General features: G+C 41.4%; 2 protein-coding genes across 2 annotated transcripts; one reads left to right on the top strand and one right to left on the bottom strand.

The window, feature by feature from the left end:
- Window positions 1–416: 416 nt before the first annotated feature.
- LOC137804426 (C-C chemokine receptor type 3-like) lies at window positions 417–2,467 on the top strand. Its single transcript, XM_068603643.1, has 2 exons — window positions 417–441; window positions 1,456–2,467. Exons 1-2 carry the CDS (start codon window positions 437–439, stop codon window positions 2,465–2,467), a joined length of 1,017 nt encoding a protein of 338 aa, XP_068459744.1. The 5' UTR covers window positions 417–436.
- A 10,172-nt stretch (window positions 2,468–12,639) lies between these two features.
- On the bottom strand, window positions 12,640–17,124 carry LOC137804412 (uncharacterized). The gene is made up of 2 exons (XM_068603620.1): window positions 16,841–17,124; window positions 12,640–14,390 (listed from the first exon to the last, which is right to left on the bottom strand). The coding sequence occupies exons 1-2, from the start codon at window positions 16,846–16,848 to the stop codon at window positions 13,100–13,102; spliced, it is 1,299 nt and encodes a 432-aa protein (XP_068459721.1). The 5' UTR covers window positions 16,849–17,124; the 3' UTR covers window positions 12,640–13,099.
- Between the last annotated feature and the right edge of the window lie 222 nt (window positions 17,125–17,346).

The raw sequence follows: 17,346 nt of genomic DNA, 5'->3' as shown, positions 1-17,346 counted from the left end.
TCTATATGTGCTGAAATGTTCGGCTAGTTTGTTGTTTGTTGGCCAAACAGAAAAAAAAGACTACCACACAACTGTAATGGCTGCACATATTGTGGACTATATGTTCTTGCAAAAGGTAATGTAGCATGCGTGCGCATGGTTTTTGGATGAGGAACTGGATTTTTCTCGCTTCTTTTAAATCACAGTACATCCGATTTCTGTGGAACTTGCATGCATGTTATGTTATGTGGCACAGAGATAATACTCAAAAATCCACAATCCACAATTTATTCAGCTGAATCACAGATATCTGATCCAGGGTGTGTGCCTCTATTTTCTTTTTTCCTTCACAAAGTGGGTCATGTCTTTTTTTTCCAGGAAGCTGACCGCGGACACAACCGTCTCTGCTATTGTTGCTTTCAGAGGAACAAGTGAGAGTTCTTCAATAGAAGCCTTAATGAGGTAAGATTAAAAGTTTCAATTGTACTCCTCACAGCTTCATGTTATCAAGTAGAATAGTTTTTTTTACATCTATGTTACCTCCTAAGGTCTGAGATAATTTTCTGTATTTTTACGAAATGTCTTAAATTCACCATTTAACTCTTAAACCCCTAACGTCATTTTTAGTCAATTTTCTCAATTTGACTTAATTTCTTAAATTAACCTTCTAAGGCACTTAAATATATGATAAATACCCATGTTTTACATCATAAATTGCAGAACAATCTCAGCTATCTATATAATGACACACCATTGTCCTCAGGTAATATATAGTATAAAGAGATAATATGGCCCTTAAGATAAAAAAATGTAAGCTCGATTTTTTTGAAATTCTTCGAATCTCTTGTGAAAGCAAACCTTTACTCATGTGGACGAACTGTTCTGGTGCCTGAAATTAAATGTTGGAAGAGAAAACGTATTTACTCTCCAATAACCATAATAGTATTCATTGTCTATGTTATAAGTAATATGTGTTAGAAGGCCAGTGACTTTTCATTGAACTCTTCTCTTATGGCAGCATCTACACACCAACGTAGTATCTCCTGATCAGTCATGGGACAGCAAGTGTCAATAATGTCTTTGTCTAAGCATTTGGGTGCCTGTCTTTCTATTTTGGCCAGGACTGGCCTGTTTATCAGATGACTGTGAAGAAGCAATGAGGACATCATGTGGGCCTTTGTGTATTGATAAACTTATGTATTTAAGATGATAGTGTTGGGCGGGCTCAGGGGTGTAGTTCGGGGGATGCAATTTGCCTGTCATGTTGTTCGAGTTTACAAAATGTCGTAGGCTCACATAAGCACTGCACTGCACGGCAACATCTGAACCATATTTCTATGTCGTTTTATCACGGAAATTTGTTCGCAGACCCCATAGAGATAAGCAAGATTGTTGTAGATCTAATAAACTGAACTAATGGTATCGTCCTAGTCCTTCATTTTCCCTTCCTGGTTCTGTTACTCTGTTTTTCACCAGGTCTACTACAGCATCCTTCGACGATACCATCGGCGTAAACGCCACAGAATACTATGACGGCTATTACTTTGACTACCACGAGGGTGACTATGAGATATGCCAGTATGAGCACCACAGGGCCGCCTTCCTTCCAGTCCTCTACGCTGTTTTCTTCCTGCTGGGCCTCATGGGCAACTCCCTGGTCATCTGGGTCATAACTCGTGGCGTGCAAATCCGCAGCATGACCGACGTGTGCCTCCTGAACTTGGCTGCGGCCGACCTTCTCCTGGTGTGTACCCTCCCCTTCCTGGCCCACCAAGCCTGGGACGAGTGGCTGTTTGGGGACGCCATGTGCAAAGTGGTCCTGGGTATATATCATATCGTCTTTTACTGCGGGATCTTTTTCGTCAGTCTCATGAGCATCGACCGCTACTTGGCGATAGTGCACGCCGTTTACGCTATGAGAGCACGGACGAGGTCCTTTGGAGCGATCGCAGCTGCCGTGACTTGGGTGGCTGGATTCTTGGCTTCTTTCCCCGACCTGATCTTCATCAAACAGCAGCCTGGTGCTAATACGTCTCAGTTCTGCCTCCCGGTATATCCGGACGTGCATTTGAATGACACCGCTTCAGCCAACGCTCACTTCTGGAGGATCTTCAGCATTTTTAAAATGAACATTTTGGGCCTATTTGTCCCAGTTCTCATCATGGGTTTCTGCTACTCCCAGATCGTCTGGAGGCTGCTGTACAGCCAGTCGTCCAAGAGGCAGGCCGTCCGTTTAGTGGTCATAGTGGTCGGCGTTTTCTTCTGCTGCTGGGTCCCCTACAACGTTGCATCCTTCTTCAAAGCGCTGGAGCTATTGCACATCTACACGGCATGCGAGAGCAGCAAAGCCATCAGATTGGCCTTACAAGTCACGGAGGCCGTCGCCTACTCGCACAGCTGCCTCAACCCCATCCTGTATGTGTTTGTCGGGCAGAAGTTCAGGAGGCACCTGCTGAGGTTGATCGACAGGGCTCCTTGCAGGCTGTGACGGGTGGTCGAGGTCCTGCACGCCTCAGGACAGGAACACAGCATCAATGTACTCGCAGACCCTGGACGAGAGGAGCACCGCCGTCTGATATTCCGGTTGTTTCCGTCCGCGTGGTCATCTCCACACCTTATGGTGTCCGGATGTTGCAATGCAAACAGTTTACCATATGACATTTTACCGTACATTTAAAGATTTTGTGTTAATTATGTACACAAAAACAAAAAAAGGGAGGCGTAATGGAACTGTGAATGTAGTTTTAGATATGCACAATGTATTAACATACCACACTTGATACGTTTGTTTCATGGTATACATTGTTGACCTTTTTTGGAAACTTCATTATTATTTTTTTCAGTAATATTTGACTTTTCTAAAAGGCATCGATTCTAATGCAACAGTTCTGTGGACTCTAGACTCATTCATGAGGATGCATTCGTCCTGATTATCCAACAATAAGTTCAGGCTGATTGTGAACCAGTGGACTCCAGAGGTGATGGGAGATGGGACTGGAGATGCATTTGCACGTCACAACACTGCCATGACTTGGGTGATCGATGATGAAACCCATTTTTTCAGCCCAGGTTATCAAATCTGGGACAAAACTCAGACATTAAAAAAGCATATAGATACCATGTACAAGCATTATTAATATAGGCATAAAATTGTGCACTGTGAGGTAGAATAAAATAAGAAACCCACAATCATGATAAGGATATATGTCTTCATGTAATATTTAGTATACTACACAAGTAAACTTCTCTTTTGGAAAACAGACAAAATTGTTTCGCTTTAAAAGTGAAAGTAAAAGTTGGGAAGATATGGTGACTTCCTTTGATATAACTCTAGCAATTATTAGCTACTCGTAACACTACAGTATGCACCACAACAGCAAAAATGTATTAATTTTTTCTCCCTCCAAAGCGGAAATAAGCCAAACAGGGCAAATAGGCTGTTGCTCGGGCAACTCTAACCTGGCCTTGTGCGCGACTCCTGCTCAAGGCTCCATTAAGAAATGTACTTCTAGCATCGTGACTCAATCCGTGACTCAGTCTATCTGCTGCTATACCACTTTGGTGCAAACTGAAATATTTCAGGTACATCAAGGATGTACAGTATGAAAATAACTGGAAAAGTAGTTCAGTGACGCATGAAGCGGAAAAATTATATATATATATATATGTATGTATAGAATTCATATGAAAAAACAGAGATCTTCTGTGTTATGGGGCGCATTGAGCATATGCACTAGCGTTTCCTTTATTCTCGCCTTTATTCACATAATCGAAAAAGGCTTTTTACAACTTTTAGGACCTGATCCCACGCAAAAAAATACCATTCAATCCTTTATAGTTGTAAAATGCACTAGTAGCTGAATCAAGAGTTATTTCACTTCCTCCGTTCATGTGAGTCGGACAAGAGAACGTACGCGAGGGTTACTGCAGCGCAGGGGGGGAGCGGCAACGGACAGGAATGTCACATGAAGGTCACAGGAAGGTCACAGGAAGTCAACACTATGAACGCTCACTTTCGTGCACCTGCCGTGCCTCCGCCGGCCGTCATGAGAACGAAAAACATGGCTTCAAGGAGAGAACAGCATCTCAAATGTGACCGTTAAGTGTCTATTTCATAGTTTAATACCACTTGAAAAATATGTTTGTGGTCAGAAAAAGAGATGGAATGAGCAATGCAACTGTAGTGTGTTTACATTACTCATACAGTAAATCCTAAGCGGTATATATCATACTACCATCTCTCTGAAATGTTTATCTTATGTTAGATTTACTGTAGCTCACGAGGGCACCGCCCACATGGCGAAACTCAAGCACTAAATCTGATTTATTGTTACAGGAAAACACAACAGTTGATCTTGATTGACTGCCCACAGTCTCATTAGTAGAGCAGACGGATAAGAAAGTGATATACTCTTCTGTGAAGCTAGGAGGTCAATTCATTTGAGCTTTTATCTTTAAGAACATCTGTTGAGGTCCTATCCTGTTGTTTTCTGGGTGAATCCATATTATATTGCTATATTTCCCAGGAAAGGATTTTGAAACGGCCGCCGCTGTATAATTAAAAGGTTTCGGTTGAACAAATACATCCTTAAACAGGAGGAATGAACATATCTTTGATCTTTCGAAGCAAAATGACAATTATTTCTGCAGCATGCGCCCCCTCACATAGGTCGTAATCATGCCCGTGGCTACGACTCGTGTTAGAAATTTCATGCTTTTCTGATGAGAAAGTTACTTCTAATATAAACAGTTAAATGAAGATGAGTTATTTTTAAGAAGATAGATTACGTGAGTTGACATTTCAAAGGCGCGTGTGTTCTTCTGCGCAGATGTGCGTACATGTGGTGGTTCCTGTGTGTGCATGCGTGTCCTGCAATCAGAGCTTATGGGAAACTCGGAGGCATCAACATGACATAACATTCATCAGGAGGGTTAGACAGCAATGTTCTCACTGCTGTTTCTTTGAATCCCCACACTGTGAGCTAATAAGAGCAACCCTCTGGGGAGCATGCAGGCCTCACTCTGAGCTCATCCATTCATTGAGGCAACTTGACGGTGGAGTGGAGTTATTAAAAGAAAAAAATGTTTTTAGATTGTTATTTGATTCTTTCAAAATTCTAGTCTTTGTACACTCCACTCTACCAACTTTCTTTAAGTGAAATCTATGCAAGTAAGAGTTTATTTTTGGCCAATCTTTTATATGAAAGGATTCATTAGGAAATAAATAAAAATGTTAATACTCAAAATAGATTTGGGATGGAGCAAACCACTAGTTTGGGTTTACTTTCTCACAATCATTATCTATAGTGCAACAGATGGGTCCATGCAGCCCACACACACACAAACACACACACACACACAGCCTAGTGTGTACCACCAATGCAGACACCAGTGAGGGGTTTCAATTCACTTATAGTTGAGCATCTGCGGGAAGTACAATGATATAACCTTTGACAATTGAAATGAAATAAGAATAGAAGTTCCTATTATCTTATCTTTCTTTTGACCAGACTCCAAAAGAGTGAACAGATGTTGCCACTAAGTGAATTTCAGCCTCAATCTCAATTCGGAGCTGGTGGCGAAGCGGAGAGACTCACAGCGGCTTCCTGCCGAACAACCGCTGTCGCTCGGACGAGAACCACAAACACATGAGCGCAGGCCTGAACTGAGTGGTATTTAATGATCTTTTTCCTGTTTTCTCACGTCCGAGCAGACTCAGTATCACCAATGGCTTAGTCCAAGAGCTAAAACACCTCTGGTGATTGCAAAAATGGTGGGAAAAGCACCACAGCAAAACGTTGCAGCAATATAATTAGGGATAACCGTCATAGTTTTTGTTCTCGACATATTGAACGCCTCAATCGTTTCTACTTTATTGTCTTATCGTGTGATCTCTGACCTCAGCCATTTATATGTAATTGACAAATGTAGAATGCACCTCCTACCTGTACATACTTCAACTTCCTTCTTAATTTTGTTTGCAAGTTGCACAGAATCAAAAAGGTGTCCGTGAGTAAGCCTCCTCTGAAGAGAGAGTTAAAGGGCAAACAGAAATAGACGTGTCTAAGTTTGAGGCCACCTTGCTGATAATGTCACATAAGAGCACTCCAGCTTGGCCTTTCACCCAATTACACTCCTCCCTCTCTTTGCTTCTCGCTAGCATTGTGTGTGATTGACTCACTGTGTTAGCTACCGCATGCCATCCATGCTAGCTAAGGTAAATACCGGACTGATGTTGCGTACCAACAGAATGTCTAAAGTGTTTATTCCCATCTGGAAGTATTTATATATACACACGATGTTTCACTCATATGGAACCAATCCAGCTTTGGATACAGTGAAATATGTTCAAAGTTGGCTTTGACTTTCCGAAACATTTGCTGGACCGTTGTGTCCCAGAATTCCTAGCGGCAGGATTGAGGTCTGTTTAATGAAAGATGTCACCTCATATAAACGAACAAACAAGATCAATATTGGACGAGTCTGCAAAGCCGGATTAATATCTTTGTTTGTTTTTTTAACATTCCATGTAAATGCTGTATTAAATCATAATTTCTACAATAGTGCAAATATAGTATGGTTTAGTTAAATCCTATAAATCATGGTTTTGGCTCTGCAATTGGAGCGGCATCTCATTACATCTCGAGAATTGAGCTGCGCAAGGTAAACATTTTGGGAAGGTTTCCGGAAAAAAGTTAAATTCTGACTTTGTCCGCAGGTCCAAAAAATATGTTGTTCACACATATGAAAATAGAAAAATATTGTTGTGGCGTTTCTTCTTATATTGCCCTTGAGTGGTTGTTTCTGCTCTGGCTTGCTTCCATGGTTGCTTAAATATCTTCACTGACACCCTTTACATTGCCTTCACATCCCTGTATGAATGGTGTAGACACCTTTGAACAATGAGTGCATTATACAAAGAAAATATGCAAAATGCATCTCCCTAACCATAAGAAAACAGGTAGGCGTCAAAGCCGGCAGTAAAGTGGTTCCTCTCATGATTTCTACATTCAGAAAACCTACACAATCATCTCTTAAAGAAGTCTCAATTGGAGATACACAACACAATAACTTTCATATATTGTGCAATTAATGGTTGCGTCCTTATGAAGAAATACTGGAGTGGTGTACATCTTCTAAACCACCTCGCTGCGAGAAAGTGAAACATGTATTTCCAAAGAGGTTGAGCCATTGCTTTCATAAGTAAGGCACATATTTACTAATTCATCTACAGCTTAGATGACAGGTGTGTCATCGTTTTTTTGGGAGAGGAGTCACCTATTTTGACTGAATAAAGCAGAAGTTTCAAAGTCTCACATTCAGAAAACACATGGTGTCGACACAGAGACCGTGTTTGTTTTTCTTCAGTCTCGTTTTTCTTTGTTAGTCAAAAGAAAAACAATCTCCTGAGGAAGTTTTCCCCCCATTTGGCTCTTTGTACATCTGTTCAACATATGAGGCGGTCGTATCATATCGAGCTCCCACTGGGCCTTTGGTGACTCTGGCGCTTTATTCCACCGGTTCAGCTCTTTCATCACATTTTATGTTTAGAATTAGAAGTGTCACAGGTCTGTCCTTTACTGGCCTTTTCTTTATCTTGATCCAACAGCGCCCTGAACCCTCTTCGGCCTGTGATGTCCCCGACCAATCACGGCAGCGCAGCATCACTTTTCACCCGCCTGTAAACACGAGACTAATCTATGTCGTCTGATTTATGCACGGACATGCTTTACCAACGCAGAAAAACAAAGAAGAACAAGTCGAAATTGTAAACAAGGCGGTGCAAGGTGGACTGGACACAGTGAAAGGAAAATCGGCCGCCCCTCCCCCCCCCACCTCTTGGTGACTGTTGGCCGTCAAGGATGACCCAGAGATCCGGTTCACAGAGGAAAAACTGCTCATCAATCACACCCCACATTATCCTCAGAGGAGAAAAACATCTCTCATTCTCTTTGAGAGGAATAAGTTACGGGATAAGCACTCTGTATACACTCTCCTTAGCAGCTCTGTGAGGCTGAACTGAGGCACAGGCGTGATTATTTGGTCAAAAATCAAACAATTGAACACATATTTTGGCTCCAGTGCCATTTAACAAACTACATTTTATGTGTGAGTTGCCTTAGAGATATTATCTGTAGATATGTCTGCATTCTCAAATATAATGGTACTGTGTAACGCGCCGCTCAGAGAAACAACAACAATGTGTCTTTTCAGAAATCACGATGGTCTGTGAATGAACTCCAAAACTAAAAACAATCAGGATTGTTGAATTGCACTTTGACGGGGAAGAGGAAAACTATGTATTGGGTTCAAATGTCCCTTTTTAAATATGTGGACATGATATAAATGATGAATTTGCAAATAACTCAAGCTGAGACGAGAGTTAAAAAATGAACGTGTTTGAATCTGAAACACGAGTGAAAAAGAAACACATGCCGACCATTCATTTCTCAACGTTCACATTTTTGTCAGCCAGCTGGAGACACTGATTTGTCAGGCGGCAGGCAAGAAGAAACTCTTTCTGTTCCTAAATCAGTTTTCTCATTCCTCCGGCACGAGGTGGCCAGTCCACCCGAGTGTTTTCTACTATTCTGTTTCCAATGGCTCTGTGTGGAACAGTTTAACAGCGGACTTTTGACAGTGAAATACGAGGCACATTCTAGCTCTCTGAGTCAAGATGAAGAGTGTTGGTGTTCCTGGTAACCACACACAAGTCTTCTCAGCCGAGCAGCTTTCCTGGTGTCGCGTTGTCTCACGCCACAACTCGACTATCGCGAATAGGGTAACGTGAGAATCGCGGATCAAGAATGTTCCTTTGTAGCGTCTGCCATTCAGATCCGCGGCAGCTTTGCTCGCTGCTGCTGTATCATGGGGGGTTTTCAGTGAGTGCAAGGGGAGTTTGAAGAGGTCTCTTTCCCTCTGTCTAACCACACCGAGTTGGACTCCAAGCTTGCCAAGACGATTACTGCAGAATGTAGCTTCCAGAAAACTCCAAAGGTTACAATGGAAAGCTGACGAGATGCACCTCCTGCCAAGCAGCAGGCTGTTCTGTGGGACCTTGACTTGAGTCTGTGGGAGAACGCACAAAACAAAAAGGGATTTTTAAACGATGAAGAATTATAACAAAACATCTTATTTTTTCCTACCGTATCTGTCCATGTGGCTGCTTTCCTCCTGTTTTTGTTTTTCAGCAGCAGACCCTTTTAAGCGTTTTCTCTGAACAGACTTGTATTCCTTTAAATAACAACTCTACAACATGAGGGTCTATAGAATTTACATGGTTTATTTTAAACTTTCATGCATTTTGTTTTCTATTTTCTTCTCTTTTTTTCACATCTAATCATACACAACCAATTCAGTTGTATCTTTCTTCTGCGTTCTACCTCCAAATACTTTGCACATCAAACATGCAATATGGTTTTCAGTTTTTTGCCCAAACGCAGCTGGACCGAATGCTTGTTCTGTGTCTGGCACGAGCACGAGCAATGTCGATAGCTGGCAAGCGCTGAAAGGCACTCGCTCTTTGAGATTAAAGTCACAACTAACCGATCGTTACAGAGTGAGTGGCTGCATTAAGTCACTGCCAGGTGGAATAGATCCCTAAATGCACAGACCTTTAGCCACGAGTTAACTGAAGTCCTCTTTATCTTTACATTATGGTTTTCATTCAGGGGCTTGCACAAGGTCGTCTGCTGATAAGAGATATTTTTTAAAGGGGGTCGGGTTTGGTTTGCCCGGCGAGCTTTTATTTGCTTAAACCTCTGTTGGTTTAACAGAGGATTATGGAGCCAAGTATCTCACTGCACATTATACATGACCATAAAGATTTATGTAGCGCGAGGCGGCATGCTATGGATACCTTTAAAATGTAAGCACACAACCTGAACTGACACATGGATGCACACACATTGTCAATACACTGACCTGAGTGGCCTCTTTACACCTGCAGCAATACTATGGTCATTGATTTCGCGTGGAGAAAAAATGTTCCTTATGACTCTAGGCTAATTTATTGAACTTGTATTATTATTGTGTATTCAGTGGTTCAATGTGAGCGTCCCCAAAATCAAATGAAACCCAATAATAACCACTGTTGGCACTAATCCCCCCCCCCTCCGTTGCAGACACAGGCAACCCGACGCAACAGAAGTCGGATGGAAAGACTCCTATTCTTGTCTCAGCTGACGGCACACGTTTCCCTCAGGAGGCCACTTATCATGTTTGTCCTGACATTCCAGGACCAAACAAGATGGCGAGGAGGCAGAAATAGGCACGCTGTAGTGAAGTGTGCCGCTTCACTTCCTTCGACTCGTCACAGAACTGTTTCTTCAGGAATATAGTTATTGGAAAAGGCTTTTGAGTCATGTCAAAGGCCCATACATATCACCATACAGTGTTGACGTTGTGTCAAAGACGTCTCTGTACGGGCCCTTTTCACAGCAGCCATTTTGACATGTGATTGCAGGGTGAACACAGGTGGGAATTGAAAATATGAATCACGGCCCCGTTCTATTTCGGTGGGCTGGTTTCCTGGTATTGTGGATGCTGGCTCAAGTTGTGGTGTGCAGAGCGGCGAGTTTGATTTTACACTCAGTCATCCGCCATTCACCTGAGAAACTCCCTCATTTCTAAAACTCATAAAATTCAGTTACTTTTAATAAAGGATTCTTAAAAAAAAAAAAGAAGTAAAAAATAGATAAATAAAATTAAGAATCTGCATCTCCGCGCCCCACGAGAAGGTCGCGCCCCACAGTTTGAGAACCGCTGGCATGCAGTAATGCTGTTGTGGTTTTCAGGAAATAACTTCATGTTAGAATAAGCATAGCTGTACATGCACATGGATGCATTCAAACACCACTATGCGGAGAAGGAGTTAATCTTTAATAGATGTGACAGGAGTGGAGAGGATTGAGCTTTATCAGTATGAAAGTCATTGCTCAGGATTAGACAGATTGTTCTCGTTACGACTCCCGCTTCTGTGTGCAATTACACCGCCAGACTACACTTTCAACACGCGTGCACACATATAATCACACGTGATTATATGGCAGCAAGGTACTTTTTCCTACTCGAGACGAGTACGCGTAATCCATCCTAATTCAGTTTTAGTTGTAGTGCAGCAGTGGGAGGACATTTCCATCGCTCCTCGGGCACAGTGGGCCTCACCTCGCTGACATGCAATCTCGGGCTGGTTGATATTCCCAGCCGTGCAACGGTGTCATGTCTCTGTTTCATATCCTGAATCCCGTCACCGAGTGTCGTAAAGGACAGCAAATATTGATCCTTCTTCTGTGGTACACAGCTGCGCTCACATCTCTAACAAGTCTTTGTTTCTGATAAGGTGGCATCAGTGGAAAATGTCAACACAATGTTGTCAAAACAGCAACAGATAAGATAATATTTTACCCCAGGCTGTCTTAATCCCCCAGACATGACCCAAGCTGAAACATTATATAACTAGTTATAAGTATGAGGCCTCTGCCACGGTGTGAAAAACACATTGAATAAGGACTGCACACCGAACCACTCTTGCGTGCTGAGCGCAAACCCAAAGGAAATCCAGATAACATCGCAGTTGAGTCTACCGAAAATGAATTTATGGAGAAGTGTTTCCAAATCTTGCCTGTGTAAAAAGCCCTTTAATCTGGCCACCATCTAATTTTTGGGATAAAAGCCATACTGTGGGAGCAGTTAGACATTTAATACCATGGAACACAGTGTGTTTATATCAAAACGTCCCAAATATTTTATTCTCTGATCATGTCTCAGTAGGAAAAAGTGCAATGGGTGAGCGTCAATGGGAAGAAGTCCACCCTCCGTCCCAGCAGAATGGGGATACCCCTGGGGTCAGTTCTAAGACCAGTTGCTATTTAGTATGTATATCAACAACCTACCTGAGAGTTGGCTCGGGGTAGATGTATGTCCATGATGCTGTCATGTATGTATCTGCCAGATCATACAGCAACGCCGCTGACCAGCTGAATAACTACATTCTCAATCGCAATGGCTGGAGTCCTCACACTTAACAAAGGAGGTTTAGTAGTTTGGAGTTATCTCAAAGCTACATCTTTTGATAATAAAGTGTCTTATGTCTGCAAAAAAAAGTTAAATCAATACTCAACTGCTTCAGACTCACCAGAAAGCATCTGCCATTCAGCACGGCCGAGCTCTATATGCATGCCATGATATTATCATACCTATTATACTGCGTCATTACGCTTCACGATCAACCATATCATATAACCAGACAATTACAATTATTCCAAAAAAATAATGAGGTGGCACCATTGTCACATTTTCAAAAACTGTTCAGCTTTGAAAGTTCATAAGCTATTCAATTTAAAGATTTTTTTTTCAACTATAGCTACAAGGTCATGCTCTTTGCTTAATGTATTTATTATGAGACACCAGCACACAGAATTAACACACAGCCCTCAGTAAGCGGTAACTGTCTCATTACACAAGAACTCATTTGGACAATCTGTCCAGGAACAAAATCATGAAACTGTCAAACAACTGAATTGAAAATGCCACTCAATTTTAATGTATTTAATAGCGGTATTAAATCCTGTGGACGAATAATGTAAATTGTTTTCACAATTGTCATGCTACTGAGATGTCCAATTAAAGTTGATCACAGACCTTTAATTGTCTACACAAAAAAAGTCCTCTTTTGCATTTACGGTAGTTTAATTGATACAAAATTCTGGCACATCCAAATGTTGATTTATTCAATGCATTTAATTAGTCCTTGTATTGGATCATAGTCCCCTTGTGAAATGAATAGGTACAATAGATTGTCATCTGTATCACTTATTTAGTTGTTTTTCATACTTTGAAATAGTGGGAGCTTGGAGATTTTAAACAAAAGAGTCACCAGCTTGAAGCTTTGGAGAAATCATCCTATTGAAGTACTTAACAATTCAAGCAACATGATTCACACAAAAAAATATTGTATAAAATGATAATATACACATTTATCTTTCATTCTGTCTGTGTTTTGTAAAACAGGGAGTTAAATACTTGGGAATCTGTATTTTATGTAAATGTATTTATATATTTAGAAAAAAAAAACTGTAACACTGAGTTCGCTGTCCCATTTTGGTCTATACTGTTATTGCTATTCCCATTGATTTGTTCTCAGCTGCTGTGAGACATACTGACAGAAACACACTCCTCCCTCCAGGTGGCCAGTGGAGCTCGGCTGAGGAAAGGGAAAATGCCTTTTAGCAAGGCAGGAGGCATAACCTGATGAGAAGAAAGTCAGGGCTCTCTGAAACATATCCTCCACACAACCCTGCTCAGAAAAGGTTTCTGCAAACTCTTGTTTGCAACCGTCTAGAGAAACGTAGACCAGATAGATTTTTGAATTAGACCGACAGCCCATTAACACTTTCTCCTCATAGAGGATTATGTTTGCCTGGCCGACAGCTCTCTGCATTTCCCTCACTATGTACTTCACATCGCCATTCATCCAGAGAACAATCTGAATGAACAACCCCACTGGAACACAGTAGAAACTAGAAATAATGATTACCAATTCTCCAACAGGGTATGAAGGTCGTTGGTGCAAAAATGGGTCAATAACAACTATGACTGTCAAAAATGTAGAATAAACTGTCAAGATCAGAAAATATATAATGCCTGTAATGTACATCACTACTCTAACCCAGAGTGGACGAAACCACACTTTATTTTGAGAGACACTGTTGATCATCCTCACAGCCTTTCTGTACTTCTCGTGGTCCTGAATGATCAGACGCAGTTGGTCCGGCACCTCCATGTCACTGAACTGACCACAATCCCATTTGTTGAGTCCCTCATCATTGACAGCGATCAAAGGCTGCAAAGTCTTTCCATTGTAGATAGAAGGAGGCTGGAAGGGCACCACAGTGGACCCTTGAAGCTGCTGGTTGGGGGTGCAGAGCACCTTGAGCAGCTTGTTCTTGAAGTCTGGGTCGTCGGCCTCCAGGTAGGTGAGGTGGCAGAGGTGGAGAGGAACGGTGACTTCTGGCTCCAGGAGCACCGGGACGATGGGTTTCCTCTCCAGGCAGTCTCTGAACAAAGACATGTTGGCCTCCAGGAGACACCAGCGGCTCCTCACAAACTCCTGGCTGAGAACCAGCAGGACCTTCTGGCTCTCCTGGATGCAGTCGGACATGTTTTCCAGCACGGTGCGGCCGGGAGTGAAGTCACGTTCATGGTAACAGACCTGCAAGCCACAGGACTCCAGCTGGTCGATGAGGGAGTGGGTCCACTGGTAATCTGTGCTGCTGAAGCTAATGAAGACATGGTAACACTCACCATCTCCCAGTCTGGGAACATCATTCATGGTGGGACACAGTGGGACAGCAGGCTGTGACTGAATGTCTGCAGTCTGCAGTTCATTGGCTCCATTGTCTATGAAAAAACTAAAGTATGAAGAAAATAAGATTTAGAAGTATTTTTTTTTAGAAATTTCATCTTTCCATTGTTTTACATTTGTATATAAATACTAAAAAAAACCTTCCAAGGTCATTTTACTGCTCAGTGATCACACTTTCTAAACATAATTATTTGATGTCATTTGAAGTTGGGATCTGAAGTATATTCAGGAACATTTTACTTTGAATAAGGACTTTGAAATGATTTAGAGGTGAAGGTGAAGTCAATAAAAATTGCTTTTTTTTAATGAATTTGAAGTTCCCGGTGTGGACTATAAGCAGAATGTACATGCTTCATAAGGAGGATAAAAAAATGTAGGTAATGTAACACAGCTAGTCCATCAGCGTGCTTCTTTGGAAAGAGGATATTACAGATTTTGAAACACCCTAAAGAGACCTAAATATATTTAAAAACAGTAGCACTTTATAATAACTACACAATATTTAGCATTAGAAAAGCTTGAGTAAACACTTTATTAATAATTTATAAATTCTCCATATATTCCCCATTTGTAAATTAAGTAATATTCCAAACCAATTAAGTATCGCAAATCATTTATTAGGATTTTTATATGATGCACTCATGTGCTTTATAAAGTGTTTTAATATTGCAATTCATGATTATTTTACGTAGTTAGTAGTCATTAGTTAAGTATTAGTTAAGTATTTTGTGTAACCCCATCTAAAGTGGGGACTATCTATGCTTTACAACAATTTATAGTTCTTTTTATTTTTTATAGTTTGCTGCCACATACATATTGATTATTGATGAGTATCTAGCTAGCTGTGATTTGTTTGCTAGCTAGACAGCTAGCAAGCTCGTCACTAACGAGAGGTCCTGAGACAACGCGCTCCACCTGAGTTGTAAGTAGACCAATCCAGGTGATAACTAGATACTCATAATCACGCTGCAGGACCCGGTGTTTCCCAGGGTTCCTGGTCAGAAAAGATCAATCCAATAATCTGGGCCTAGTTCTTTCTGACCCGGCACCGTGGGATACACCGGGTTTTAGAGCGTAAACATGTGTCCGGTTCAGAAATAACGCCGCACAGGTGATGGAACTGAGGCGATGCCCGTCAGTGGCACGAGTGTTGAGTATGTTTTATAGTTTGCTGGCACATGCATATTATTATTTATGAGTATCTAGCTATCACCTGGATTGATCTACTTGCAACTGAGGTGGCTGTCTTAAGACCTCTAGATAGTGACGAGCTTGCTAGCTTTCTAGCTAACAAAAAAGGTTACAGCGAGCTAGTTACTTATGATCAATAATCAATATGTGCCAGCAAACTATGAAACATACTCAATACTGCGTTGTAAAGCATAGATAGTCCTCACTTTAAATGGGGTCACACAAAATACTTAACTAACGACGAGCAACTATGTGAATAAATCATGAATTTCAGTATTAAAACACAACACAGAGTGCCCTGTCTAGCTTGCTCGACTATCGCTGCACACTCTTCCCCACTTGTTTAGCAAGAGCAAAGTTTGACAGCTGTGTTCACAAACAGCAAATGACATTGAGACAACATATTATACCTTTAATTTTACATAAAGCCAAGTATTATTAATTCCCTCTTTCTAACCTTCAGTAGTACATGCATATCTTGTTCAGATCCTACATTCAACTTACAAATACAGACAATTTCAAAACACGTAGCATTTCTCAAAGTCATCCTAATACTTCCACATATTAAATAGTACAAATGATTCTCAAACAAGTTAAGGTTTGCGGCAAACATGAGTTCTGTTACTAAAATAATGATTTCAAGTGAATCTTTGTCTGTCCGTCCTTCTGTGTATTCTTTGCATCTCTCGAAAACTGCTCATCCAATCTACTTCATACTTGGCGGGACTATTGCTGGGGACTTAACGGAGTGCTTTGTTGAGTTTAGTGCACTTTGTACACGCGACACATTCAATATCAAACTTTAAACTGTGGGTAAACAAGCACACGGTGCTCTTGGCAGCTGTGGGAGCAGAGCTTAAGCGCTCTGCAGAATCATGCATGTCTTCTGCAGCTGGCTGACAGCGGCTGCATTGTGGATATCATTACAACTGAAGTTTTCTTTACTTCCTTATTCCAGGAGCATGAGCGGAAAGCCCACAGGAACCGCGCCACCCCACTATTGCAACTCAAATAGTTTCTTTTTGCCACTAATTTATAACAATGATAACGTTATCAGCACAATATGATTTGAATGTACTTATCTTCTGTTCAAGGTCAAGCTTTTAATTCCAAATTCATGCTGGATAGTTCAATGAATAATAATACATCATATTTTAACATCTCTCACGTCTTTTCTTCACTTGTTTAGAATCCTTATCTGAAATAATTCATGCTAAACAACAACAGTATACTACTGCTCTTTTTAATCTCGAAACATATCATCACAAAGGACAACATACAGTGCACGGAAATGTACATTCATACCTGCTCATGATACAGTAAGTTCCAGCAAATATAATAAAGAGGGATCGCACAGTGTGGTTGATTGAGAAATGAAAGTGAACTCAGGAGGAAATGGGTGTCAAGCATTCCTCACTGTTCTGCTTTCTGGTTTGTTAAAGTGACAGCCTCTGTACTGATGTCTTATTGGAGGCTTCTAACATGAATTAAGTTGCTGTGCCTTTAATGGCTCTCGGTGGCTCGTATTAGTCCAGACATTATGAGTTGACTGGGTGAGCTGTAATCTACAGTAAAGACACAAATGTAGACATTGCTATTCCCATTGATTTGTTCTCAGCTGCTGTGAGACATACTGACAGAAACACACTCCTCCCTCCAGGTGACCAGTGGAGCTGGGCTGAGGAAAGAGAAAGTGCCTTTTAGCAAGGCAGCAGGCATAACCTGATGAGAAGAAGGCCAGGGCTCTCTGAAACATATCCACAGCACAACCCTCCTTAGAAAAGGTTTCCAAAAACTCTTGTTTGCAACCA

Source organism: Clinocottus analis, unplaced genomic scaffold, assembly GCF_023055335.1.
Source record: "Clinocottus analis isolate CAN_PGR_092001 unplaced genomic scaffold, fCliAna1.0.p SCAF_6, whole genome shotgun sequence".
In the NCBI taxonomy this organism is placed as follows: Eukaryota; Metazoa; Chordata; class Actinopteri; order Perciformes; family Cottidae; genus Clinocottus; species Clinocottus analis.
The sequence above is the reverse complement of the archived record's forward strand: the minus strand, read 5'-3'. Positions and strand labels throughout refer to the sequence as shown.